This window comes from Bombina bombina, chromosome 4 (genome assembly GCF_027579735.1).
Source record: "Bombina bombina isolate aBomBom1 chromosome 4, aBomBom1.pri, whole genome shotgun sequence".
In the NCBI taxonomy this organism is placed as follows: domain Eukaryota; kingdom Metazoa; phylum Chordata; class Amphibia; order Anura; family Bombinatoridae; genus Bombina; species Bombina bombina.
Genome location: NC_069502.1, coordinates 434,032,987 through 434,056,366, shown reverse-complemented (window position 1 = coordinate 434,056,366; position 23,380 = coordinate 434,032,987). Strand labels below are relative to the sequence as shown.

The window sequence follows — 23,380 nt, the reverse complement described above, 5'->3', positions numbered from 1 at the left end:
AGCGGTTTCCTATATTTTCTACAGAAATTCACCCTTAGAGGCCGAATTATCGAGCCGTCAACTATGCTGCATTCGCAGGCACTAATACGCTCGCCTTACATCGCCTAACATTGTGGCGCGGACCTGAATACGCTCTCCTTATTTATAAAAAAAAGCTGTCAAAAAGCCGCACACCAAGTACGGGGCAATAAGCAGCGGACTGTTGTTAACTAACAGTCATCAATCTCACTGCTATTCGGCTTTTTCCCAACTTTATTTATACCCTGTCACTAAACACCACCACTATACTAAAATTTGTAACCCCTATCCCGCTGCTCTCGGACCCCGCTGCAACTAAATAAAGTTATAAACCACATCCCGCTGCTCCCGGAGCCCACCGCAACTCTAATAAAGTTATTAACCCCTATCCCTCCGCTCCCGGAGCTCACCGCAACTCTAATAAAGTTATTAACCCCTATCCCTCCGCTCCCGGAACCCACCGCAACTCTAATAAAGTTATTAACCCCTATCCCTCTGCTCCTGGAGCCCACCGCAACTTAAGCTATTAACCCCTTAAATATAAACGTATGATCCAATCAGCCAATAGGATTGAGCTCGCATTCTATTGGCTGATTGGATCAGCCAATAGGATTGAATTTCAATCTTATTGGCTGATTGCATCAGCCAGTAGGATTTTTTCTACCTTAATTCCGATTGGCTGATAAAATTCTATCAGCCAATTGGAATTGAAGGGACGCCATCTTGGATGACGTCACTTAAAGGTATCTTCATTCTGTGTTAGCCGTCGATTGAAGAGGATGCTCCGCGTCGGATGTCTTGAAGATGGACCCGCTACGCGCCGGATGGATGAAGATAGAAGATGCCGTCTGGATGAAGACTTCTGCCCGTCTGGAGGACCACTTCGCCCGACTTGGATGAAGACTTCTCCCGACTTCGTTGAGGAATTTGGCACGGTTGGGTGAAGACTTCTCCCGGTAAGGTGATCTTCAAGGGGTTAGTGTTAAGTTTTTTAAGGGGGTATTAGAGTAGGGTTGGTTGTGTGGGTGATGGGTTTTAATGTTGGGGGGGGGATTTGTACTTTTTTTTTACAGGTAAAAGAGCTTATTACTTTGGGGCATTGGGGCAATGCCCCGCAAAAGGCCCTTTTAAGGCCTATTTGTAATTTAGTGTAGGGTAGGGCTTTTTTTTATTTTTTTTTGGGGGGGCTTTTTTATTTTGTTAGGGGGATTAGATTAGATGTAATTAGTTTAAAAATCTTGTAATTCGTTTATTTATTATGTTCTGTAATTTAGTGTAGTGTTAGGTGTAATTGTAACTTAGGTTAGGTATTATTTTACAGGTACTTTTGTCTTTATTTTAGCTAGGTAGTTATTAAATAGTTAATAACTATTTAATAACTATTGTACCTAGTTAAAATAAATACATACTTGCCTGTAAAATAAAAATAAACCCTGAGCTAGCTGCAATGTAACTATTAGTTATATTGTAGCTATCTTAGGGTTTATTTTATAGGTAAGTATTTAGTTTTAAATAGGAATTATATAGTTAATGATAGGAATTTTATTTAGATTTCTTTACATTATATTTAAATTAGGGGGTGTTAGGTTTAGGGTTATACTTAGGTTTAGGGGTTAATAACTTTAATATAGTGGCGGCGACATTGGGGGCGGCAGATTATGGGTTAATAAATATTATTTATGTGTCGGCGATGTCGGGGGCAGCAGATTAGGGGTTCATAAGTATAATGTAGGTGGCAGCGGTGTCTGGAGCGGCAGATTAGGGGTTAATAATTATAATGTAGGTGTCGGCAATGTCGGGGGCGGCAGATTAGGGGTTAATAAGTGTAAGATTCGGGGTGTTTAGACTCGGGGTTCATGTTAAGGTGTTAGGTGTAGACATAAATTTGATTTCCCCATAGGAATCAATGGGGCTGCGTTAAGGAGCTTTACGCTGCTTTTTGGCAGGTGTTAGGCTTTTTTTCAGCCGGCTCTCCCTGTTGATTCCTATGGGGAAATCGTGCACGAGCACGTTACACCAGCTCACCGCTAACGTAAGAAGCGCTGGTATAAGAGTGCGGTAAGGAGCAGAATTTTGCTCAACGCTCACTTGTGAACAGTGAGCATAAACTGCTCGTTAGCACCGCACAGCTCAAAACGAAAAACTCGTAATCTAGCCGATAATATTTAAACTAATTAAACCTAATCTAATAGCCCTATCAAAATAAAAAAGCCCCCCCAAAATAAAAAAAACCCCTAGCCTACAATAAACTACCAATGGCCCTTAAAAGGATGTCCGGTCTTCAAAAACTGTAAGTGGATCGTCGGTGGTTAGTGTTAGGTTTTTTTTAAGGGTTTATTGGGTGGGTTTTAATTTTAGGTTAGGGACTTTGGGCAGAAAAAGAGCTAAATGACCTTTAAAGGGCAATTCGCATACAAATGCCCTTTTCAGGGCAATGGGGAGCTTATGTTTTTTTAGATAGATTTTTATTTGGGGGGTTTGGTTGTGTGGGTGGTGGGTTTTACTGTTGTGTGGGTGGTGGGTTTTACTGTTGGGGGGGTGTTTGTATTTTATTTTACAGGTAAAAGAGCTGATTTTTTGGGGGCAATGCCCCGCAAAAGGCCCTTTTAAGGGCCATTGGTAGTTTAGTGTAGGCTAGGGTTTTTTTATTTTTGGGGGGCTTTTTTTATTTTGATAGGGCTATTAGATTAGGAGTAATTAGTTTAAATATTTGATCATTTGTTTTTTATTTTGTGTAACTTAGTGTTTTTTATTTTGTGTAACTTAGTGTTTTTTATTTTGTGTAACTTAGTTGTTATTTTTTTGTAACTTAGTATTTTTTTATAGTAGATTTAAATAACTTGAGTAGGGTTAGGTTTTTAAATATGTAATATAGTTAATTTAATTGCTAGTTTAATGTAATTGCAGGATAATAGTTAGGGTAGGTTAATTAGTAGTTTAATATAGTTTAATGTAATTTTAGTATAATAAGTTAGGGTAGGTTAATTAATAGTTTAATATAGTTTAATGTAATTGTAGGATAATAGTTAGGGTAGGTTAATTAGTAGTTTAATATAGTTTATTTAGTTGCGGTGTCGGTGGGCGGCGGGATAGGGGTTAATAACATTATGTAGGTTGCGGCAATGTCGGGCAGCAGATTAGGGGTGTTTAAACTCAGGGAACATGTTAGGGTGTTAGGTGTAAACGTAATTTGTTTTCTACCATAGAAATCAATTAGATATCTGGCAGCAGTGAACATAAGCTTTCTCTGCTTTCAGACTCCCATTGATTCCTATGGCATCCGCGGCCTCCAGTGTGGCGGATTGAAAACCAGGTATGCTGGGCCAGAATAGTGGCGAGTGTACCTGTTAGAAATTTGTTAACTAGCAAAAGTTGTCAGATAGTGCCGAATTTGTATTCGGAACATCTGTAATGACATAAGCATCGATCTGTGTCAGATTGAGACTGGCGGATCGTATGTTACGCCACAAATTTCAAATTTTGCCAGTCTGTAGGCTTTAATAACTAGGTCGAATCATGCTCGCCACAATTACGCTACGGAATTCCAACGTATTAGCGGTTGACAGCTTGATAAATATCCCTCTTATAGTCTATGGGAATTTGTGTAGATTAATATTTTGGTCATTTTAAAAAAAAAAAGATTACAGTCAACATCTTTGTAGGTTACTTTAATGGTTGATATAATATGTTTTTGTAGCTGCATCACTCTGGCTTGCATACAATTCTTCAGGAAATAACTTTTAATACCCATTATAGGACTTGTAGGCCTCTAAACCAAGAGCTTACAACATATGAGATGTTTGATTTATTTATATTATATTATTTGCTTTGTTGTTTTAATATTATTTGTAGAAAAGCAAACCTAAGTAGGCTTAGGAGCAGCAATGCACTACTGGGAGCTAGCTGATGATTGGTGCATATACACATATGCCTCTTATCAGTTAATCAGATGTGTTTAGCTGCTCTGGATCTTACTTAGGTATGGAGCTACTTTAACCCCTTTGCAACAGCTGTCATAGCCTGTACGAACTTGGCTGTTACAAGGTCTTCTAAAGCTATAGGAGTTTGGGTCTCACCTTTAGGCACTGAGGCATGCAGAAATAGTGTGGCCTCACTACTGTTGTGGAGACCTGCACTCCTACAGCCCTTGGAGACGATGTAACAGCCATAGTACAGGGTACATTGGACCCCACATAGGGGGCAAAGGGTATACATAGAAGTAAATTTAAATGTCTCTTAAAATTGCATGTTCTGTCTACGAAGTTTAACTTTTATGTCAATTTAAGGGATGGTATTAGGTTGAGAGGATCATAAAAAATAAAGTGTTAGGGATTGAAGAGGACTCTTTGAAAACTTTTCATAATTCACAAGTTCCATTGCATAAGTTCCCAAACATTCTACTAGACTTTAGATTATCCATTTATATAATTTAAAAGGTAGAAATCAATCACATAAATCAAATTGTTTTTATCACAAATGTATTTTACCTGAGCTCTTTAGTTGTTGCACAGTTTTCTATTTGTTCAGCTTTTTTGTGGGGGGATCTGTGTTAACTATCTACAACAGCTGTTTTACTAAAATAAACAAAAAGCTAAACCTTTGTTTTAATTATATTACTCATCTTCAATTTTTTTGGTTCTCACTAGATTTCTTACTCAAACCAACTTCTTAAAGGGACATAACATAATTTTTACCTGCAAAAAAACTGGTAAAAATTGAAATGAATGGTTAACTGAAAATATTCCAATCATTTAGAAAAGGTTATTGAGACATTTTTTTCTATAGAATATCCATTTGGGTAGTCATTTGAGGGGTCAATCATAATCCTGTAGTAAAGTTTATCTAGTGACAGAAAATCACCATTAAAGCCTTTCAGGGTTTTTGTAGATAAATCCTTTGATACTGTTTTTTAAATTATTTGAAGCAATCTCTACGTGTTTCATATATCTGATGAAGGGGTTGATTCCTATCTTTCCATTCTTTTTTTTTCCGAATGTTGGAAAATCGTAATCACAATCTTTCCAAGTCCAATACAGCTGTTAACTGTTAACACACACAAGATTGGATCTCCATTTTCACACAATATTATATTAATATATATTAATACTCGGAACTGATGATAATGAATGCTGATCACTGAAATCACAAATGGGTTAATGGGGTCAATGGTGTCCATGTATGTGTTTTGCAGAAGGATACATTGGTCTTTATGATAAGTATAAAACAAATATAAAACAATCTGTGTTCCATTTACATATGAGCATGAAACTGGACATGTTTAATTGATCATTTATAACACAACTGATTTATCTACAAAATTCCCAATAGACTTTAATGGTGATTTTTCTTTGTTGAAAAGTATTAGATATGTTTTGATCGACCCCTTTGAGTTTGTAATATAAAAATGTTTAATAAGGATGATTAAAATATTTTGCAATATATGCTCATATTTTTTTTGCTCATACTTTCCTTTAATTTAATTATAAAAATTGTGAGCTTTCCAATTCCTGTTAAAAAGGTAGATTTAGATTACTTTATTATAGTATTAATAATCTTAAAATAAACGTATCTGATGATTGCCAACTTGGGCATCACATTCAAATCTTCTCTTGCATGACCCTATTCTGTTGTATATAATGTCCCGTTAGCTTGTATGAAATCTCTAGCTTTATATATGGAAAGGACTTCAACTTGCATTTCAGATCATATCTGGTAGTGAAAGGTATTTCTGGATACCTTAGTTAAAAGGATTATCTTCCTGGAATCCTTCTGAAGTCATCAATGACTCCAGACTAGCCTATCTTTTAATTATGAAAGTTTGGTCATCAGAAGCCATCATGAAGTATGCCCACATGTTAAAATATATAAATGAGATGACTCTAGAGTGTTCAGAAAAATTATCCTTGGATAGTTTTATGATGACTTTATTTGATTTGATTTGATTATTTGTGATGATTACAGGATTATTTCAGGGAAACTACAGGATAGCTTGGTATTATTTCAAGATAACTTCATGTCATGACAACTACAGGAAGGGTTGGAATTATTTCAGGATAGCTCTATTACCTTTTAAGCTAACAAAAACTCTGTGCCAGCCCAATCCACCTCCATATATAAAATGAAATAAAGCAGATTACTGGTATTACATATTGCAAGCATATGATTACTTAAGGTGTTTTTAAAATTATTAGTTATATTGTCTTTGGTAATGTCATATGACATTCTAAATTATTGTATATGCCTCAGAATTTGAAAATGCTGCATTAATCTATGTGTGACACTTGTGCGGGTTTTCTAATGGATTGGAATAGACCCTGTGATTATTTACAAGAGGCAAAGTACGGAACTGGCCCACAGAATCTGATTTCCTAGGCAAGGGCTTCTTCAGGAGTATGGAGTACAATTAGTATTTTAACATAACATAATTACATGCGTGTAATAGTACTATAGACAACGTTATACAATAACTTACATTTATCTTATAGAGAAGGAAGGAGAAAAAAACATCAATGTCTGGATAAGCACATTCCAACATTTACAGGAAAAGGAGCTGCGGAAGAATTACAACTGTGTCTGGAATATAAACTTTCAGTATGATCTAGTGGACAAACTAACACCTGAACAACAGAAAAACGATTGGAAAATATTAAAAAGGAATTCATTTGGCAGGTAAAATGGTATAAGGTTAATGTATTTCATAAGCTGCTTAAAAGAATAAGGTATTTATAATAAGAACTATAAAGATAAAAAACATGAACATGAAAAATCAATATAAACCCAGTTGAAAAGAATATTTATTAAATATATCATTTCAATATCCAGTTTAAGAATTTATAACTCTAAATCAGTGGTTACTAAAGTAGCTAGTTTTGCCCCCTTGTGTACTGGAATTGTATAAAGGTGCACTAAATCTCCTTGGTAAAAACCTTTACAGAATGTGTTTTATAGGCTAGTGTAGAGAAAGCTGGGGATAAGTGTATGTAACCAAGGAGGAGGTGACTTCAAAACAACTGATTGAAGAATATAGATGATCATTTTTTTTATAGTGTCCCGCAGTTACCCAGTGTATCTGAGTAATGTTGCAGAATTATAGTAACTGCTTATTAGATTTACTGCTATTAAAAATTATGTCTCAAAAAGGTGCCAGATAGAGCCTCTATTTCTGAAATGTTTTCACTACAATTAACTTACTTTTGTCTATATTTTAGTATATATTACTTTTTAGGTTAGTAAAAATAAGTATATTGTGAATTTTAAACAAATGTCACCTGCATACAGCTGGTGAGACAAATTAGTGAGACCAGCTTCAGACCCTGGGAACTCCAGCCCAGGAAACTGTCCTGTCCCATCCCTCCCACTTTCTAGTTTGCAATGCAGCAAATACAACTTGCAATTTAATTTGTAAAAGCTACACATAAATATTCAAAGAGGCCAATTTACCAAATGTCTGCCAGACCTGATACGACAGTGCGGATCAGGTCCAACAGATATCACTGAATCCGGAGAGCAATACGCTCTCCGTATTCAGCATTGCACCAGCAGCTCACAAGAGCTGCTGGTGCATCGCCGCCCCTGCAGACTCGCAGCCAATCAGCCACCAGCAGGGTATGTCAATCAACCCGATCGTACTCGATCGGGTTGAATTCCGGCGATGTCTGTCCAGAGCAGAGCAGGCAGACAGGGTTATGGAGCAGCGGTCTTTAGACCGCTGCTTCATAACTGCTGTTTCTGGCGAGCCTGCAGGCTCGCCAGAAACACGGGGCCTCAAGCTCCATTGGGAGCTTGATAGATAGGCCCAATAGTATGATCTTAGTTTGTTAAAGCAGCACAGACATTTTCAAAACATAATAAGAATTTGTAAAATCACTGCAAAAGCTAAATCTAAATGTGTTAAAAAATAAATAAGAAAAAAGAAAGCTTAAATGCAATAATACTGCAATCTGAAATGTAAAGTAATATAAAATATAAAGCGCAAAGTGTAAGTGTAACAATACTCTCATATCATGCAGTACTATATTGCACTGGGCTTGTCTCTCCATACAGAAATTAGAGAGATATTGCAGTGCTGGAGAGTTCCACCCTTTTTCTTTTGAATATTCAGTGAGAATCCTTTGAATATCAGGGTCTTATTAATAAGTCTTTTTTATTATTATTATTAAGTCTTCTATATCTTATGTATCACTCTTTACTCAAACACCAATACATAGGCCCTGATATTCAAATGATTCTCCAGCTTGGAGAGAAATTGCTGCCTCAGGGCTCCATGTACTAAGCCGTCAATTCATCCGTCATTTTAGACGCGGATAAACTCGCCGTTACTCGCCGCGGGCGAAATGGTGTCCGCTGTCACTATGTACTAATAATCCCCCAATAAATAGACAAGTCTAGCCCGCCGCGAGCAGTGGCGGATTATTGATAAATTTGATGCCTCGCTCGCCGCGACTAAGCTGATGTACTTAACTTTCAGTTGAATTGTCTGGCCAATTATTAACACGTGACATGCAAGGTGTCACGAACATCATAGTAGTCGCGGGAATAGAATTTTGCTCCTATAAAAGTTCAACTTATCTAAACAACTTTATTATTGTTCAAAAATTTTTGAAGAGTGATAACAGAGCGTTATTTTTGTAATATTTATTTACAATTTGGATATGGCTTCATCTGGATCTGATAATATATAAATATTAATATAAAAATAATTATAAAGATTGACAACTATACAATACAAATTTAAAATACAGATTACTCTTTAATTACAGTCCACAAATTTGGCGCAATTTATGTACATGGAAATGAGAGACAAATTAGACGCCAGTTATGCTGTACAATGCTGATATTACTGCCTTTTATATATGTCTAGACTGGCGTCTAGATTGACTTTCCTATTGTTTTGTACCTTGCCCGCCACCTAAAAGGTGGCGAGGCAAAAATAACGAGGTGGGAGCGGAAATTGTAGCGAGCGGACAAATAGATTTTTTAGTACATTTGTTTTTGGCGAGTTGGTGGTCAAATGTGTCTAATTACAGTGAAAAATGGAGAGGTAGCGAGGTTTGGCGGATAAGTACGCTCGCAATTTTAAAGATGCGAGTTTGAACATAGTTGACGACTTTGTACATATCAGTTTGCGAGTTTTGACGCGAGATTTGTTGCGGGTAGCTCGCTGACTGCTTAGTACATGGAGCCCACAGAGTAAAGGTGTTACTAGGCACCTTCATAATGTGCATGCGCATATTGATCAATATAGTACAAAAATGTATTTCAGCCCTTTCAGGGCCGTTTAACAGCTGATCTATTTTTGGGCTAAAGCTATCTTGAAGCTTTTAACTCTATGGCCCCAATTTATCAAAGGTGTTGCGAACCTGATCCGACACTGCCGATCAGGTCCGCAACACCTCGCTAAATGCGGAGAGCAATACGCTCTCTGCATTTAACATTGCACCAGCAGCTCACAAGAGCTGCTGGTGCAACACCGCCCCCTGCTGACTCGTGGCCAATCGGCCGCCAGCAGGGGGGTTTCAATCAACCCGATCGTATTCGATCGGGTTGATTTCCGGCGATTCCTGTCCGCCTGCTCTGAGCAGGCGGACAGGGTTATGGAGCAGCGGTCTTTAGACCGCTGCTTCATAAGTTGTGTTTCTGGCGAGTCTGAAGACTCGCCAGAAACACTGCCCTTCAAGCTCCGTACGGAGCTTGATAAATGGGCCTGTTTATGTTTAAACAGAGATTCCAGTATTTTTTCTGTTACTCACATCAGCAACAGATGATTAACGTTTTTTAATTATATCTCTTGTTTGCAGATATGTTGAAATATTTTTAGTGTAATTTCATAAAGTGTGTGCATGGAAAATAACAGTGTGTGAGTCCAAGCAGGTGTAAAGAAAATTAATTACAACACCATCACAATTTATAGCTGGGCACAGCAGATGTGTTATAGGGAGTGATGGAAAATGCACTCATTGCAAAGGTGAGAGAGAGGGGTCTGTTCACTAGGCGAAAAAGTAACATATGTGCAGTGAAATGTCTTTTGTAGGTTCATTGAGTGGTCAGAAAAACCTAGCTTCTGCACTATTGCTTGATCAAAAACTATGTTAAAACCCCCCCAAGTAGTTAAACATATAGGGTCCAGATTACAAGTGGAGCGCTATATATCACTTGCGTGCAAGCGATATTAGAGCTCCACTTTGTAATACCAGCGCACGATAATGTGGCAGTATTTTACACAACACAGCACACACAGATATATAAACATATTGAACAATTTAATTCATAGTTTTAATAATACATAACACAGAACCATATGTTGTAAACTGGTAGAAGTGACGCGAGAAAATTCACTCGTCATATGGAAAAATATTTTCGGATCTTCTCCAAAAACTAAAAAGGTTAAACCTGTTTTAAAAATCGGTGACCACGTCAAGATTTTGAAACATAAGGGTCCGTTCACAAAAGGTTATGAGCAAAATTTCACAGATAAAATATTTATAATTGAAGGTCTGAATACAAGAGGATTTAAACCTCTTTACAAACTGACAGATTTAGCTGGTGAGTCTATCGAAGGTAGCTTTTACCCCGAAGAACTTAAAAAAAACACAAGATAAAAACCGCATTTACAAAATTGAAAAAAATCTTAAAACAGAAAAGTGTTAGGAGAAAGGAGTACGTTTATGTTAAATGGAAAGGCTATCCGGATAAATTTAACAGATACCCAAAAGTCAGTTAACCGAAATATAGAATAAGGGAAGCATCGACATTTTACTTAAAGGGACAGTCAACCCAAATTTTCAAATATGATATTTCTATAACGTTGCTAACGATATTTAGTTTGCACTGTAGCCTAATTCATTACCCTAAATCGTTTCTGAGCATCACTACTTACTTGTTTGATCTTTGCAGTTTAAAATGCCCGCCTGCCCCCTCCCCTATTTCGTCATCAAGATCCTAAGTTTGTTGAGCCCCCAGCTCTATCTCGGCTACTTCTCGAGAATCCACGCTCCTGGTACTTTAGCGCATGCGCATTGCGCTCCTAACACTAGGGGGAAGGAACTAAAAATACCTTCTCAAGTTCCGACACGTCTGATATTTCAGACGTACCAGTGTGCTGCCTGTCATCGTAGTCTTTGAACAGTCTCCGGCAGTGTGTAGTCATTGCGTGAGAACTCATTTATAGAGGTAGCTTACAGATAGGCTGCGTGTACTGTTTATACTGTATAGCTATACTAGTAAAGGACATTTGCTTACAATACGTAAGTGCTAAAAGGCCGGCCACTAACTTCATTATTGTGCAGGTGCACATGCATATTGCTTATTTCTGTCCCTCAGTAATACCTGTGCCAAAATAAAAAAACGCTGGTTACAGATGTCAACGGATTTTGAAATAGAATACATATGCATGAAAAATTTGTAAATCAAATAGTGACATTACCCCCTTCTCCTGTAAACCTGACTTAGTCGGCTCCAGACAAAAAAACACACTGGATTTGTAAACAGCAAATTGTAGATTAATATCTTTAAAAATGTTCTAATACCTTATGTATTTACATGAAATGGTTACATTACAATCATTCTGAGAATGTCCAAAATGAAAATACATTGTTTAAATATTTTAAAGTCACTAAAATCGTTATAAGTATGTTGCTATAAATTATTCTGGGCAGTACGATCAAGTCCGTCTCCTCCTGGGCAAACGGCTTATTTCTGTGACAGCAATAAGATGGTATTTTAAAACAGTACTTGCCCAGGAGGAGACGGACTTGATCGTACTGCCCAGAATAATTTATAGCATATTTTTAGTTGTAAAAGTGGAAACTAGATCATTGAGACTCCCAAATCAATTTTCATTGATGACTTACACTGCCAGGGTTTAAACTACCAATTGCCATAATACTAAATATGCATATAAAATCATTGGGATAGATAACACTCAATTAAAGTGACATCTAAGACACACTGCAATATAGATGGTCAAATAAGCATATTGTTGGTATGAACGAAAAAACAGACTATAGCAACAGACAATGTCCGACTGTGAGGATACCCATTTATGGCTGAAATTTGTGTTTGCACAATTTATAATAAGGTTTGTGATATAGTTATGAATACCTGTTAAGAGAACAAGGATTACATTACATATCTTTTGGTAAGCGATTGTGTCTAATATTAAGTAACTGCCCCAAAAAATAAGAAATTATATAAAAAACACAGGACTCACTTATCGTTTAATCCCTCTGGTACTCTGTAGTAATGCGTTGTAGTGAAATTTTAGTATTCACAGGTGAAAGACCTTTATTGATTCCCTGCGGAGTAACAAATAGACTGTTTCCCTCTATTCCTGTGTACCACAAGCATCTAACAACATCTAAACTATACAATGGTTAACAAATCATTGTTTTCTTGTCTGGACCGCAAATATAAGAGGATATCTTTTGCAGCATGAATGTCTGAAGAAACCTTTGGTAAATATAAAAAAATAAACAATTCTTAAACATTGTAGTGGAATAATTATTAGAGCGTGCAATTTTAGCACTTCTGACTGTGGACCTCTAGGTGTTTAATGCCCTTAAATGATTTTAACATATATGTAAAGCTTTAAACCTCTTGAACTGAACACAGCTGATGATTGGCAGCTGTGATTCTTGCTTAGGACCAGTTTTTTTTGTCAAACTAACAGGTATCAGAAATATTTGTTATTTGTGAAAAATAGTTTCAACATCTGTCCCTTATTTATTTATTCCTGGCTGCTAGCCATTTGGGCAATATTGTATAAAAAATAACAATATATGCACACAATGTGAATGACCATAAATAAGGGACAGATGTTGAAACTATTTTTCACAAATAACAAATATTTCTGATACCTGTTACTTTGACAAAAAAAACTGGTCCTAAGCAAGAATCAAGTGCTATGTTGGCAACTGCTCCGACTAGTGCAAAATAAATGCCGGAACCCAAACAAATGAGAAGCCTCAGGATCCAAGGATGCTTGTATAGTTCATTTAGATGTATATGCTATCATTACACTGCATGTTTTCCTGGATGGAATCCACTGGAAACCACTAAACCAGGGTGAGCCTATATTGTGTTGTGTCATATGGAATTGAAGTATATTTGTGAAGAGTAACTGAGCTAAATTAAAGGGAAGGTTTTCATTTATGTAAACACCACAATGATACCATCTAATGTACATCGGACTTCCTGCAGCTTATGGGTTTAAAAAAACAACACAGAAGACAAACAGAACACTTAGGAAACGTTTTTAGCAACAATGCGACAGAGGCTATTAACACCCACTCTGCTAAAAGAAGAAACAACTGATTGTGAGCGTGTAACAATTGTATTACTCAAAATAGACCAGTAAAACTAAATTCTCAATTTTCAGCTGGCTTATTTAAAATGCCTGCTTGTAACATCTCAGATTTCTATTTGTATCCTACCTATTACTGTATGAAAGACTGGTGTGATCCAGCTGACTCAATTTCTACAAATAGCTCAACAAGATAACGGCAAGGCGCTGAAAAGTGTAATTGGTCAGCGAAGTTTGCCAGAGGCGTCCTAAAAAGAAATGCTGACATAAACGAATCAAATCTAATTCATCCATCATACATCTAAATGAACTATACAAGCATCCTTGGATACTGAGGCTTCTCATTTGTTTGGGTTCCGGCATTTATTTTGCACTAGTCGGAGCAGTTGCCAACATAGCACTTGATTCTTGCTTAGGACCAGTTTTTTTTTGTCAAAGTAACAGGTATCAGAAATATTTGTTATTTGTGAAAAATAGTTTCAACATCTGTCCCTTATTTATGGTCATTCACATTGTGTGCATATATTGTTATTTTTTATACAATATTGCCCAAATGGCTAGCAGCCAGGAAGAAATAAATAAGGGACAGATGTTGAAACTATTTTTCACAAATAACAAATATTTCTGATACCTGTTAGTTTGACAAAAAAAAACTGGTCCTAAGCAAGAATCACAGCTGCCAATCATCAGCTGTGTTCAGTTCAAGAGGTTTAAAGCTTTACATATATGTTAAAATCATTTAAGGGCATTAAACACCTAGAGGTCCACAGTCAGAAGTGCTAAAATTGCACGCTCTAATAATTATTCCACTACAATGTTTAAGAATTGTTTATTTTTTTATATTTACCAAAGGTTTCTTCAGACATTCATGCTGCAAAAGATATCCTCTTATATTTGCGGTCCAGACAAGAAAACAATGATTTGTTAACCATTGTATAGTTTAGATGTTGTTAGATGCTTGTGGTACACAGGAATAGAGGGAAACAGTCTATTTGTTACTCCGCAGGGAATCAATAAAGGTCTTTCACCTGTGAATACTAAAATTTCACTACAACGCATTACTACAGAGTACCAGAGGGATTAAACGATAAGTGAGTCCTGTGTTTTTTATATAATTTCTTATTTTTTGGGGCAGTTACTTAATATTAGACACAATCGCTTACCAAAAGATATGTAATGTAATCCTTGTTCTCTTAACAGGTATTCATAACTATATCACAAACCTTATTATAAATTGTGCAAACACAAATTTCAGCCATAAATGGGTATCCTCACAGTCGGACATTGTCTGTTGCTATAGTCTGTTTTTTCGTTCATACCAACAATATGCTTATTTGACCATCTATATTGCAGTGTGTCTTAGATGTCACTTTAATTGAGTGTTATCTATCCCAATGATTTTATATGCATATTTAGTATTATGGCAATTGGTAGTTTAAACCCTGGCAGTGTAAGTCATCAATGAAAATTGATTTGGGAGTCTCAATGATCTAGTTTCCACTTTTACAACTAAAAATATGCTATAAATTATTCTGGGCAGTACGATCAAGTCCGTCTCCTCCTGGGCAAGTACTGTTTTAAAATACCATCTTATTGCTGTCACAGAAATAAGCCGTTTGCCCAGGAGGAGACGGACTTGATCGTACTGCCCAGAATAATTTATAGCAACATACTTATAACGATTTTAGTGACTTTAAAATATTTAAACAATGTATTTTCATTTTGGACGTTCTCAGAATGATTGTAATGTAACCATTTTATGTAAATACATACGGTATTAGAACATTTTTAAAGATATTAATCTACAATTTGCTGTTTACAAATCCAGTGTGTTTTTTTTTTTTGTCTGGAGCCGACTAAGTCAGGTTTACAAGAGAAGGGGGTAATGTCACTATTTGATTTACAAATTTTTCATGCATATGTATTCTATTTCAAAATCCGTTGACATCTGTAACCAGCGTTTTTTTATTTTGGCACAGGTATTACTGAGGGACAGAAATAAGTAATATGTATGTGCACCTGCACAATAATGAAGTTAGTGGCCGGCCTTTTAGCACTTACGTATTGTAAGCAAATGTCCTTTACTAGTATAGCTATACAGTATAAACAGTACACGCAGCCTATCTGTAAGCTACCTCTATAAATGAGTTCTCACGCAATGACTACACACTGCCGGAGACTGTTCAAAGACTACAATGACAGGCAGCACACTGGTACGTCTGAAATATCAGACGTGTCGGAACTTGAGAAGGTATTTTTAGTTCCTTCCCCCTAGTGTTAGCAGCGCAATGCGCATGCGCTAAAGTACCAGGAGCGTGGATTCTCGAGAAGTAGCCGAGATAGAGCTGGGGACTCAACAAACTTAGGATCTTGATGACGAAATAGGGGAGGAGGCAGGCGGGCATTTTAAACTGCAAAGATCAAACAAGTAAGTAGTAATGCTCAGAAACGATTTAGGGTAATGAATTAGACTACAGTGCAAACTAAATATCGTTAGCAACGTTATAGAAATATCATATTTGAAAATTTGGGTTGACTGTCCCTTTAACGTTATCGAGTAACGCATCGTACAACATTTTTCCTAAAAAACAGATATCTAGTTTTACAACAAAGTTAGCTAAACCCGTTATATTAAAAGGAGAATGGGAAGTAGCTCTGATGGAGATACAATACCCCCATATGTGGGATGTCCTAGATGCTGCTGATTCTAGAATAATTGTTAAGGGACCAAGCAAATTCACTACACCGTTGGCCGTAAAAGCCTATTATAAAGATATTGTCAGGTTAGGAAATGTCCAGAAGAAGACCCAAATGCTAGGGCGAACTAAAACAACACCCTTGCAGTCTGAGTTTAATCCAGAATGTGACCCCACAACAACCTCTAAAAAACAATGTACTCACGATATGGAGCAGAGTTAGCCTGAGTCCAAAGTAATTCAAGATATCAGCCAAATAGACTTCTGAGTAAGGAACTGGTTTCAGGAAATGTCTTCCACAGAATCAGGAGAGCAGGGATAGTCCACTTATACTCAAACAGAGGAAGGGTAAAACAAGAAATAATTAATAATGCAGGAGTAGGTAACTTGTTATCAGGCAGTTTGAGGGTTAACACTGTGTAGTCAGTCCTTGCAGAGTTTGGCAACAGGTTATCAGGCAGTTTGTAGGTTAATACTGAATAGTCAGTACATGCAGATTTAGACAACAGGATATCAGGCAGTTTGAGGGTTAATACAGATTAATCAGTACTTGCAGAGATTGGCAACAGGTTATCATGCAGTTTGAGAGTTTCACAGAATAAACAGTTCTTTCAATGTTTGGCAACAGGATATCAAGCAGTTTGAAGGTTTACACTGAATAAACAGTATTTGCAGAGTTTGGCAACAGGTAAACATGCAGTTTGAGAGTTTCACAGAATAAACAGTTCTTGCAATGTTTGGCAACAGGATATCAAGCAGTTTGAGAGTTTCACAGAATAAACAGTACTTGCAATGTTTGGCAACAGGTTATCAGGAAGTTTGAGGGTTAACCCAGCATAGTCAGTCTTTGCAGAGTTTGGAAACAGAAAATCAGCAGTTAGAGAGTTTCCACAGCAAAGTCCTCACAGGAGCCACAAAGAGTAACAAACAAACTGGCACTGAAGAAACAGGAAGCACGGAATAAAAAGCCTGGTAGTGACATCATCAGGAAGGGGCAGCTCAGACTACCTGCCAATCAAGCACAAAGATTTAGTAAAAACTATCAATGAAAAATTAGGATCTCTCCAAACCATTAACATAGAAGTAAAGCTTAAATACAACAAACTGGGAAGGGTTGTGCATATCTTAGGCAACGCTACCATCTCAACCTCAGAAAGGTTGGCACATATATTGGGAATTAACAATCAAGGTGTAATAGAATGATGGCGGGAAAATATATTGCAATATAAACGCTGGTTTCTACACACTCTTTTTTGCCTGGCAGCCAGTCTTAAAGCTCTTTTAGAGGACAAGAGTGTCACTACTGACACTGTGCTAATCGAACAAGCCAAGGAGATGCACAAAATACTACACATACCAGATGATAGACTTGTTACTTTTAATGACATACACTTTTGAAAAACATCTAACGATAAAAATACTTTATCACAATCAGGGTTCCTGGCAGTATTTTTGTACAAGTGAGCACTGCGAGGATAAAGTATTATTTATTCTGTACCATGATAAACATTACTGCGGTATTAAAAACATTAAATCATTTATCGGTCATGATTTCTTCTGTCAGTATTGTCACTCTTTTTTTATCACAAGAACATACACACATGAAGAGACTTTTGTAGGGCGTGTCACAAAAAGAATTGTGTTAAGATTACATTTGAAATAAGTGACTGTACCAGTTGTCGTATTTTTGTTCGTTTGCAGATGTCTTTGACTCTGCCACTGAATTAGAGCAAGAGGGTACGGTAGATTGTGTTGCCAAAGAATACTTTGAGAAATTTTGTGTTTATGTTAGGAAAGATAGTCACAAATGTGTACCGCCAACCTGTAAAGTTTGTCGTTATAAGATTGATGAGCTAGACACCCACCTATGTTACATGAGGTCTTACAAGCCCCAACATCAAAGACTACTTACATCGTTTATGTTTACGCTAGTTCGATAGATGGTAAATTATCGTAGGAGTTTTAAGGTGTTGATTGTGTGCAAAAAATTTTTTATTTTTATTTTTATTTTGTCATGCAACAGATGGTAAAAGAGAAAGTAGATGTCAAGTTGTTGGCTCAAGGTGGAAAACTGTTATGCATCACAGTGTCTGACTTACACATTCGTTTTATAGATTCTCTAATTTTTTGTGCCAATGAAACTGAGCAAACTACCAAAAGCCTTCGGTTTTAAAGAATCTAAAGGCTATTTTCCTCCCTTTTTTTAACAGAGCTGAGAATCAGAACTATGTAGGACTTATGCCTGGTTTAGATCAGTACGGTGTTGAATACATGATGCCTAAAGAGAAATCAGATTTTTTGAAATGGTACGAGGAGAACAAACATTTGATTTTCAGAATGAGCTTAAACTTATTCTAAGCAGGATGTAGAGGTTTTAAGACTGGCTTGTGAATGTTTTAGAAACAGCGTCATGGATATGATGCTCAAAGAAGATGTTATTTACAAAGAAAATGGTGAGCAGGAGTTTTTTGTGAACTGTATTGACCCTTACCAACTCATCTGTATGAATGACTATGTACAAGTTCAACTTCTTACCTGAAAACACTAGACACAAAAACGGTACTCCACATCTTCCATACAGTGGCTTATGTACATCTCACATAAGGAAAATATTACCAAACAAAACGCTTTACACAGGAGTGAACAAGAATTGGGTAAATACTATTTGGACGGGTACAGTGTGATAAACAACATTTCTACTGCTTTTGAATTTCAGGGATATTTTTACCACGGTTGTCCTGTTTGTTACAACGAAAATTATATGAACGATGTCACAGATACTACCTAAGGGCAATTATATTACAAACGCCTCATTAAAAAAACACGTATTACTATCATGCGGCTTTGAGGTCTGCGAGCTCTGGGAACATGAGTGGATAGATATGTTATCCTTAGACGCTGAACTGCAAGCTTTTCTCATTAAAAGGCAGTTCCCACAGTCCCTTGACCCCAGAGATTCTCTTTACGGTGGGTGCACAAACGCAATTAAACTGTACCACAAAACAGAGCCAGGTGAAAGCATACACTACTATGATACCCATTTGTGAACAAGACAAAAGCTTACCCTGTGGGTCATCCATGAATCATTTATGAGAATTTCAGGAACATTCATTTTTACTTTGGTATTGCTAAAGTAAAAATGATTCCGCCCAAAGGTTTGTTTTTTTCCTGTTCTACCTTTGAAATTAAACTGTAAACTCATGTCCCTGTTATGTCTGACCTGCGCCACCGATAAAAACATAGATGAACAGCGTGCTTTGACGGGTACATGGTGTACGATCGAAATTCAGGTAGCTGTGGAAAAGGGGTACAAAATGTCTAAAATCTATAAAATTTGGTATTTTGACAACTACAAAAAGAATTTGTTTGAAGAATACATTAAGGTACATCTGAGGGATAAGCAGGAAGCATCTGGCTGGTGTACAGGTGATAATAAAAAAGCCAATACATTAGAGATTGCAAAGAAAAAAAGGAAGTAGAATTGTGATCAGATCAGATAGCTGTAAACCCCGCAAAAACACAGATCACTAAATTGTTTCTTAATTCTTTGTGGGGCAAGTTTTGTCAAAAGAGTAATTTACCCAACACCAGAATTATGACAGACCCTGATGAGTTATTCAAGTATGTTTTTTTTTACCTTATTATGAAGTATCTGCTTTACATTTCCTAAAAGATGAAACAGCTATGCTTAGCTGGAAGTACTCTAAAGAACGTTACACAGTTAACAACAGCACTAACATCTTTATCGCTTGTTTTGCTACAGCTTATGCCAGACTTGAATTGTACATAGTTTTGTACGGTCTGCAGGAGAGGTGTCTCTACCACGACACAGACTCTGTTATTTTTGTTAGCAAGGAAGGTGATAGGAATCCAACTTTAGGTGACTATCTAGGTGAATTAACTAGCGAACTACCATCAGGTACACACATCACAGAGTTTGTATCTGCCAGTCCCAAAACTTACGGGTACAAACTGAATATTGGAAAAAGAAATTTAAAAGTAAAGGGTATAACTCTGAACTCTGCTAACACCAACGTAATCAATTTTGAGAGTTTAAAAGATCTAGGGGCCTATCTATCAAATTCCGTATTGAGCTTGACGCCCCGTGTTTCTGGTGAGCCTGCAGGCTCGCCAGAAACAGCAGTGCTCCATAACCTGTCCTCCTGCTCTGAGCAGGCAGACATAAATCGCCATCAATCAACCCAATCCTGTATGATCGGGTTGATTGACAACCCCCTGCTGGCGGCTGATTGGCCACAAATCTGCAGGGGGCGGCGTTGCACCAGCAGCTCACAAGAGCTGCTGGTGCAATGCTGAATACGGAGAGCATATTGCTCTCCGCATTCAGCGAGGAATTGTTGATGATCTGAAGGAGGCTGCCAGAGGTAGTTGTGAAATTGTAGAAAGCTTTTACAAAATATGTACCTCACAGAAATCTGAGTATTATGTATCTTGTACAAAATGTGTTTTGCCAGGGTAAAAAAAAACAACAACAGAACTATCTCACTAAATACAAACTATATGGTTCTCTTTAAAAACCCACGGGATAAGTTACAAATCGACACTTTTGCAAAACAAATGTACCCGGGTAAGTCACACTTCTTTTTAGAAGCTTTTGAAGATGCCACTCGATTACCATACGGTTATTTATTAGAGTTAAGAACCGGTCTCTTTCCACCAGATATACCCGCTGCATACATATTAAAAATATCTGATTTAAAAAAGGGTAAATTTTAATCTATTAGTCATACATTGTCAACCATCAGCGTGTGTAAACATGTCTAGCAGACTAATCCGTAATTGGGGTGTTTTAAAAGCCTTAAAACGTGCAATACCTCAACAAAGAAAGACTCTAATGATTTAATCACATCTATATGTGAAATAGCCCTGAACATTCTTACAGGTAGATTACCTTTCACACAGCAACAGAAAGGATAAAAAGTGGCGTAAAATTATAAAAACACTTAGTAATAAAGCCGTTGCTCTAGGCAAAGAGAAGATTTTGGTGACACAGAGAGGTGGATTTTTAGCGCCTCTTTTAGGATTTGCTCTTCCTATACTTACTTCCCTCTTTACTAAGAGCTGATGAAGAATGCTCAAAACATGTATCTGGTCCCAAAACAACAGTTGGACCTCTTACAAAAACCTCAACAAAATGAGGTAGACATTGGCAGGGCGTGACAAACCGGTTGGATGTTGAAATACGTGAAATATTAAATAATTCTGATTTACCAGAGGATGTGAAAATTAAAAAGTACTATGCCGTATTACAGAAATATTTGGTGTATGCAAAGCAAGACACTAGATAAAACATTGTATTAACTCTATTAATGCCCCTGGGAGAATCTATTCACACCGATCCTAACACCGATGTATCCCTTGAAAAAGGTGATAGAATATTTAATGAAGTTGTATAATAATGTGCATGACCGGTTTAAGAAAAATGCTGAATTGCTTTTTTCTAAAATGGTACAAGCCCAACATATTACTAGTTGGAATGATAATAGGGAGTTTATTTACAAAAACCAAAGAATCATCGGTTCAAACATACTAGACTTAGTACGTTGCTCTACACAAAGTCACAATGTGACCATGCGCAAAACACTGCAAGGTTGGGAGACTTTTATGAAAGCTATGGCCGAGTTGAATATTCCATCACCAGTTGTTGGTAATGCTATAAACCGGGATACCTTTGATCATCTAAAAATAGAAATTGGGGATGTTACCCATTTACCAGAGACATTGCCCCAACATGATCTTTTACCATTACCTCCAACACCCACAAGGGGGCCCATTTATCAAGTTCCGGATGGAGCTTGAGGGCCAGTGTTTCTGCTAAATAACCTGTCCATTGCACCAGCAGCTTACAAGAACTGCTGGTGCAATGCTGAATACGGAGAGCGTATTGCTCTTCGCATTCAGCGAGGTCTGTCGGACCTGATCCGCACTGTCTGATCAGGTCCGACAGACCTTTGTTAAATAGGCCCCAAGGGGTCTAACTACACCTCAGGGATACCTGCTGCCAAAGAAAAGACCTAAATCACTTTTTAATCCTTCATCATGGTTGAGTTTGTAAATTTCTAAAAATATCTAGCAAATATTGTGTACCTTGTTTTATCATTAATCATATATTTGAGTTTTTTGGGGTTTTTATATTATAAATTTAGTAAAGCTTAAAATATTGACTTGTGTAAAATGTATCTGAGCTTATATAAAAAAATTAGAACATAACAAGTATGTAAAATAATGAAAATGTATTAATACATGGTAAATACATGATTTTATACATTGGAATATAATATTGATTATGGAATTGTTTTTTGTTTTTTTTAAATATTAATAAAGCTTAAACAATTTGTGTACAAAAAATAATACACATTAAATACATGCTGTAATTAAAATCTGATGGATTTACATATTGGGTTATAGCATTCATTACAACAGGTGCAATAATAATTTGTTATAGCAAAATTTACAATTCCAGTACGTTTTGTTATAACAACTTCTACATGTCTGTACATGCTCATTGCAAAAATGATTAATTCTCAAATTTAATTTACAACAGCGCACGTAATGCGATACTATTCATTCTTATCATTCTTTTTTAAGTTTGATGAAAAGAAATAGAGGCCTATTTATCAAGCCGTCAACTGTGCTGCATTCGACGGCACCAATGCGCTCGCCTAACATTGCGGCCTGAAGATGAATACTCTCTCCTTATTTATAAAAAAAAAGCTGTAAAAAAGTTGTGCACCAAGTATGGGGCGATGAGCAGCGGACTGTTGTTAACTAACAGTCATCGATATCGCTGCTATTTGGCTTTTTCCCTTTATTTATACCCTGTCACTAAATACCGCCACTATACTAAAATGTTTAACCCCTATCCTGCCACTCTCGAACCCTGCTGCAACTAAATAAAGTTATTAACCCCATCCTGCTGCTCCCGGAGCCCACCCCAACTTTAATAAAGTTATTAACCCCTATCCCTCCGCTCCCGGAGCCCACCGCAACTAACTACATGTATTAACCCCTATCCCTCTGCTCCTGGAGCCCATCGCAACTAACTACATGTATTCACCCCTATCCCTCCGCTCCCAGAGCCCACTGCAACTAAATAAATGTATTAACCCCTAAACCCCTGGCCTCCCACATCACTACCACTTACTTAACCTATTAACCCCTAAACCGCCAGCCCCCCACATCGCCATAAACTAAATTAAGCTATTAACCCCTAAACCTAACAACCCGCTAACTTTACATTAAATATTAACTCATCCCTATCTTATAATAAATTTAAACTTACCTTTAGAATTAAAATAAACTATATTAAACTACTAATTAACCTACCCTATTATACTAAAATTAC

At 36.9% G+C, this 23,380-nt stretch overlaps 1 protein-coding gene across 1 annotated transcript in view; it reads left to right on the top strand.

Annotated features, from left to right (window-relative positions):
• The window catches only part of LOC128656388 (uncharacterized), a 104,365-nt gene that overhangs the window by 61,205 nt on the left and 19,780 nt on the right, over positions 1 to 23,380 (top strand). The window contains exon 4 of the mRNA XM_053710261.1: positions 6,504 to 6,687. Coding sequence (XP_053566236.1) covers positions 6,504 to 6,687 — 184 coding nt within the window. The remainder of the gene's footprint in view (positions 1 to 6,503; positions 6,688 to 23,380) is intronic.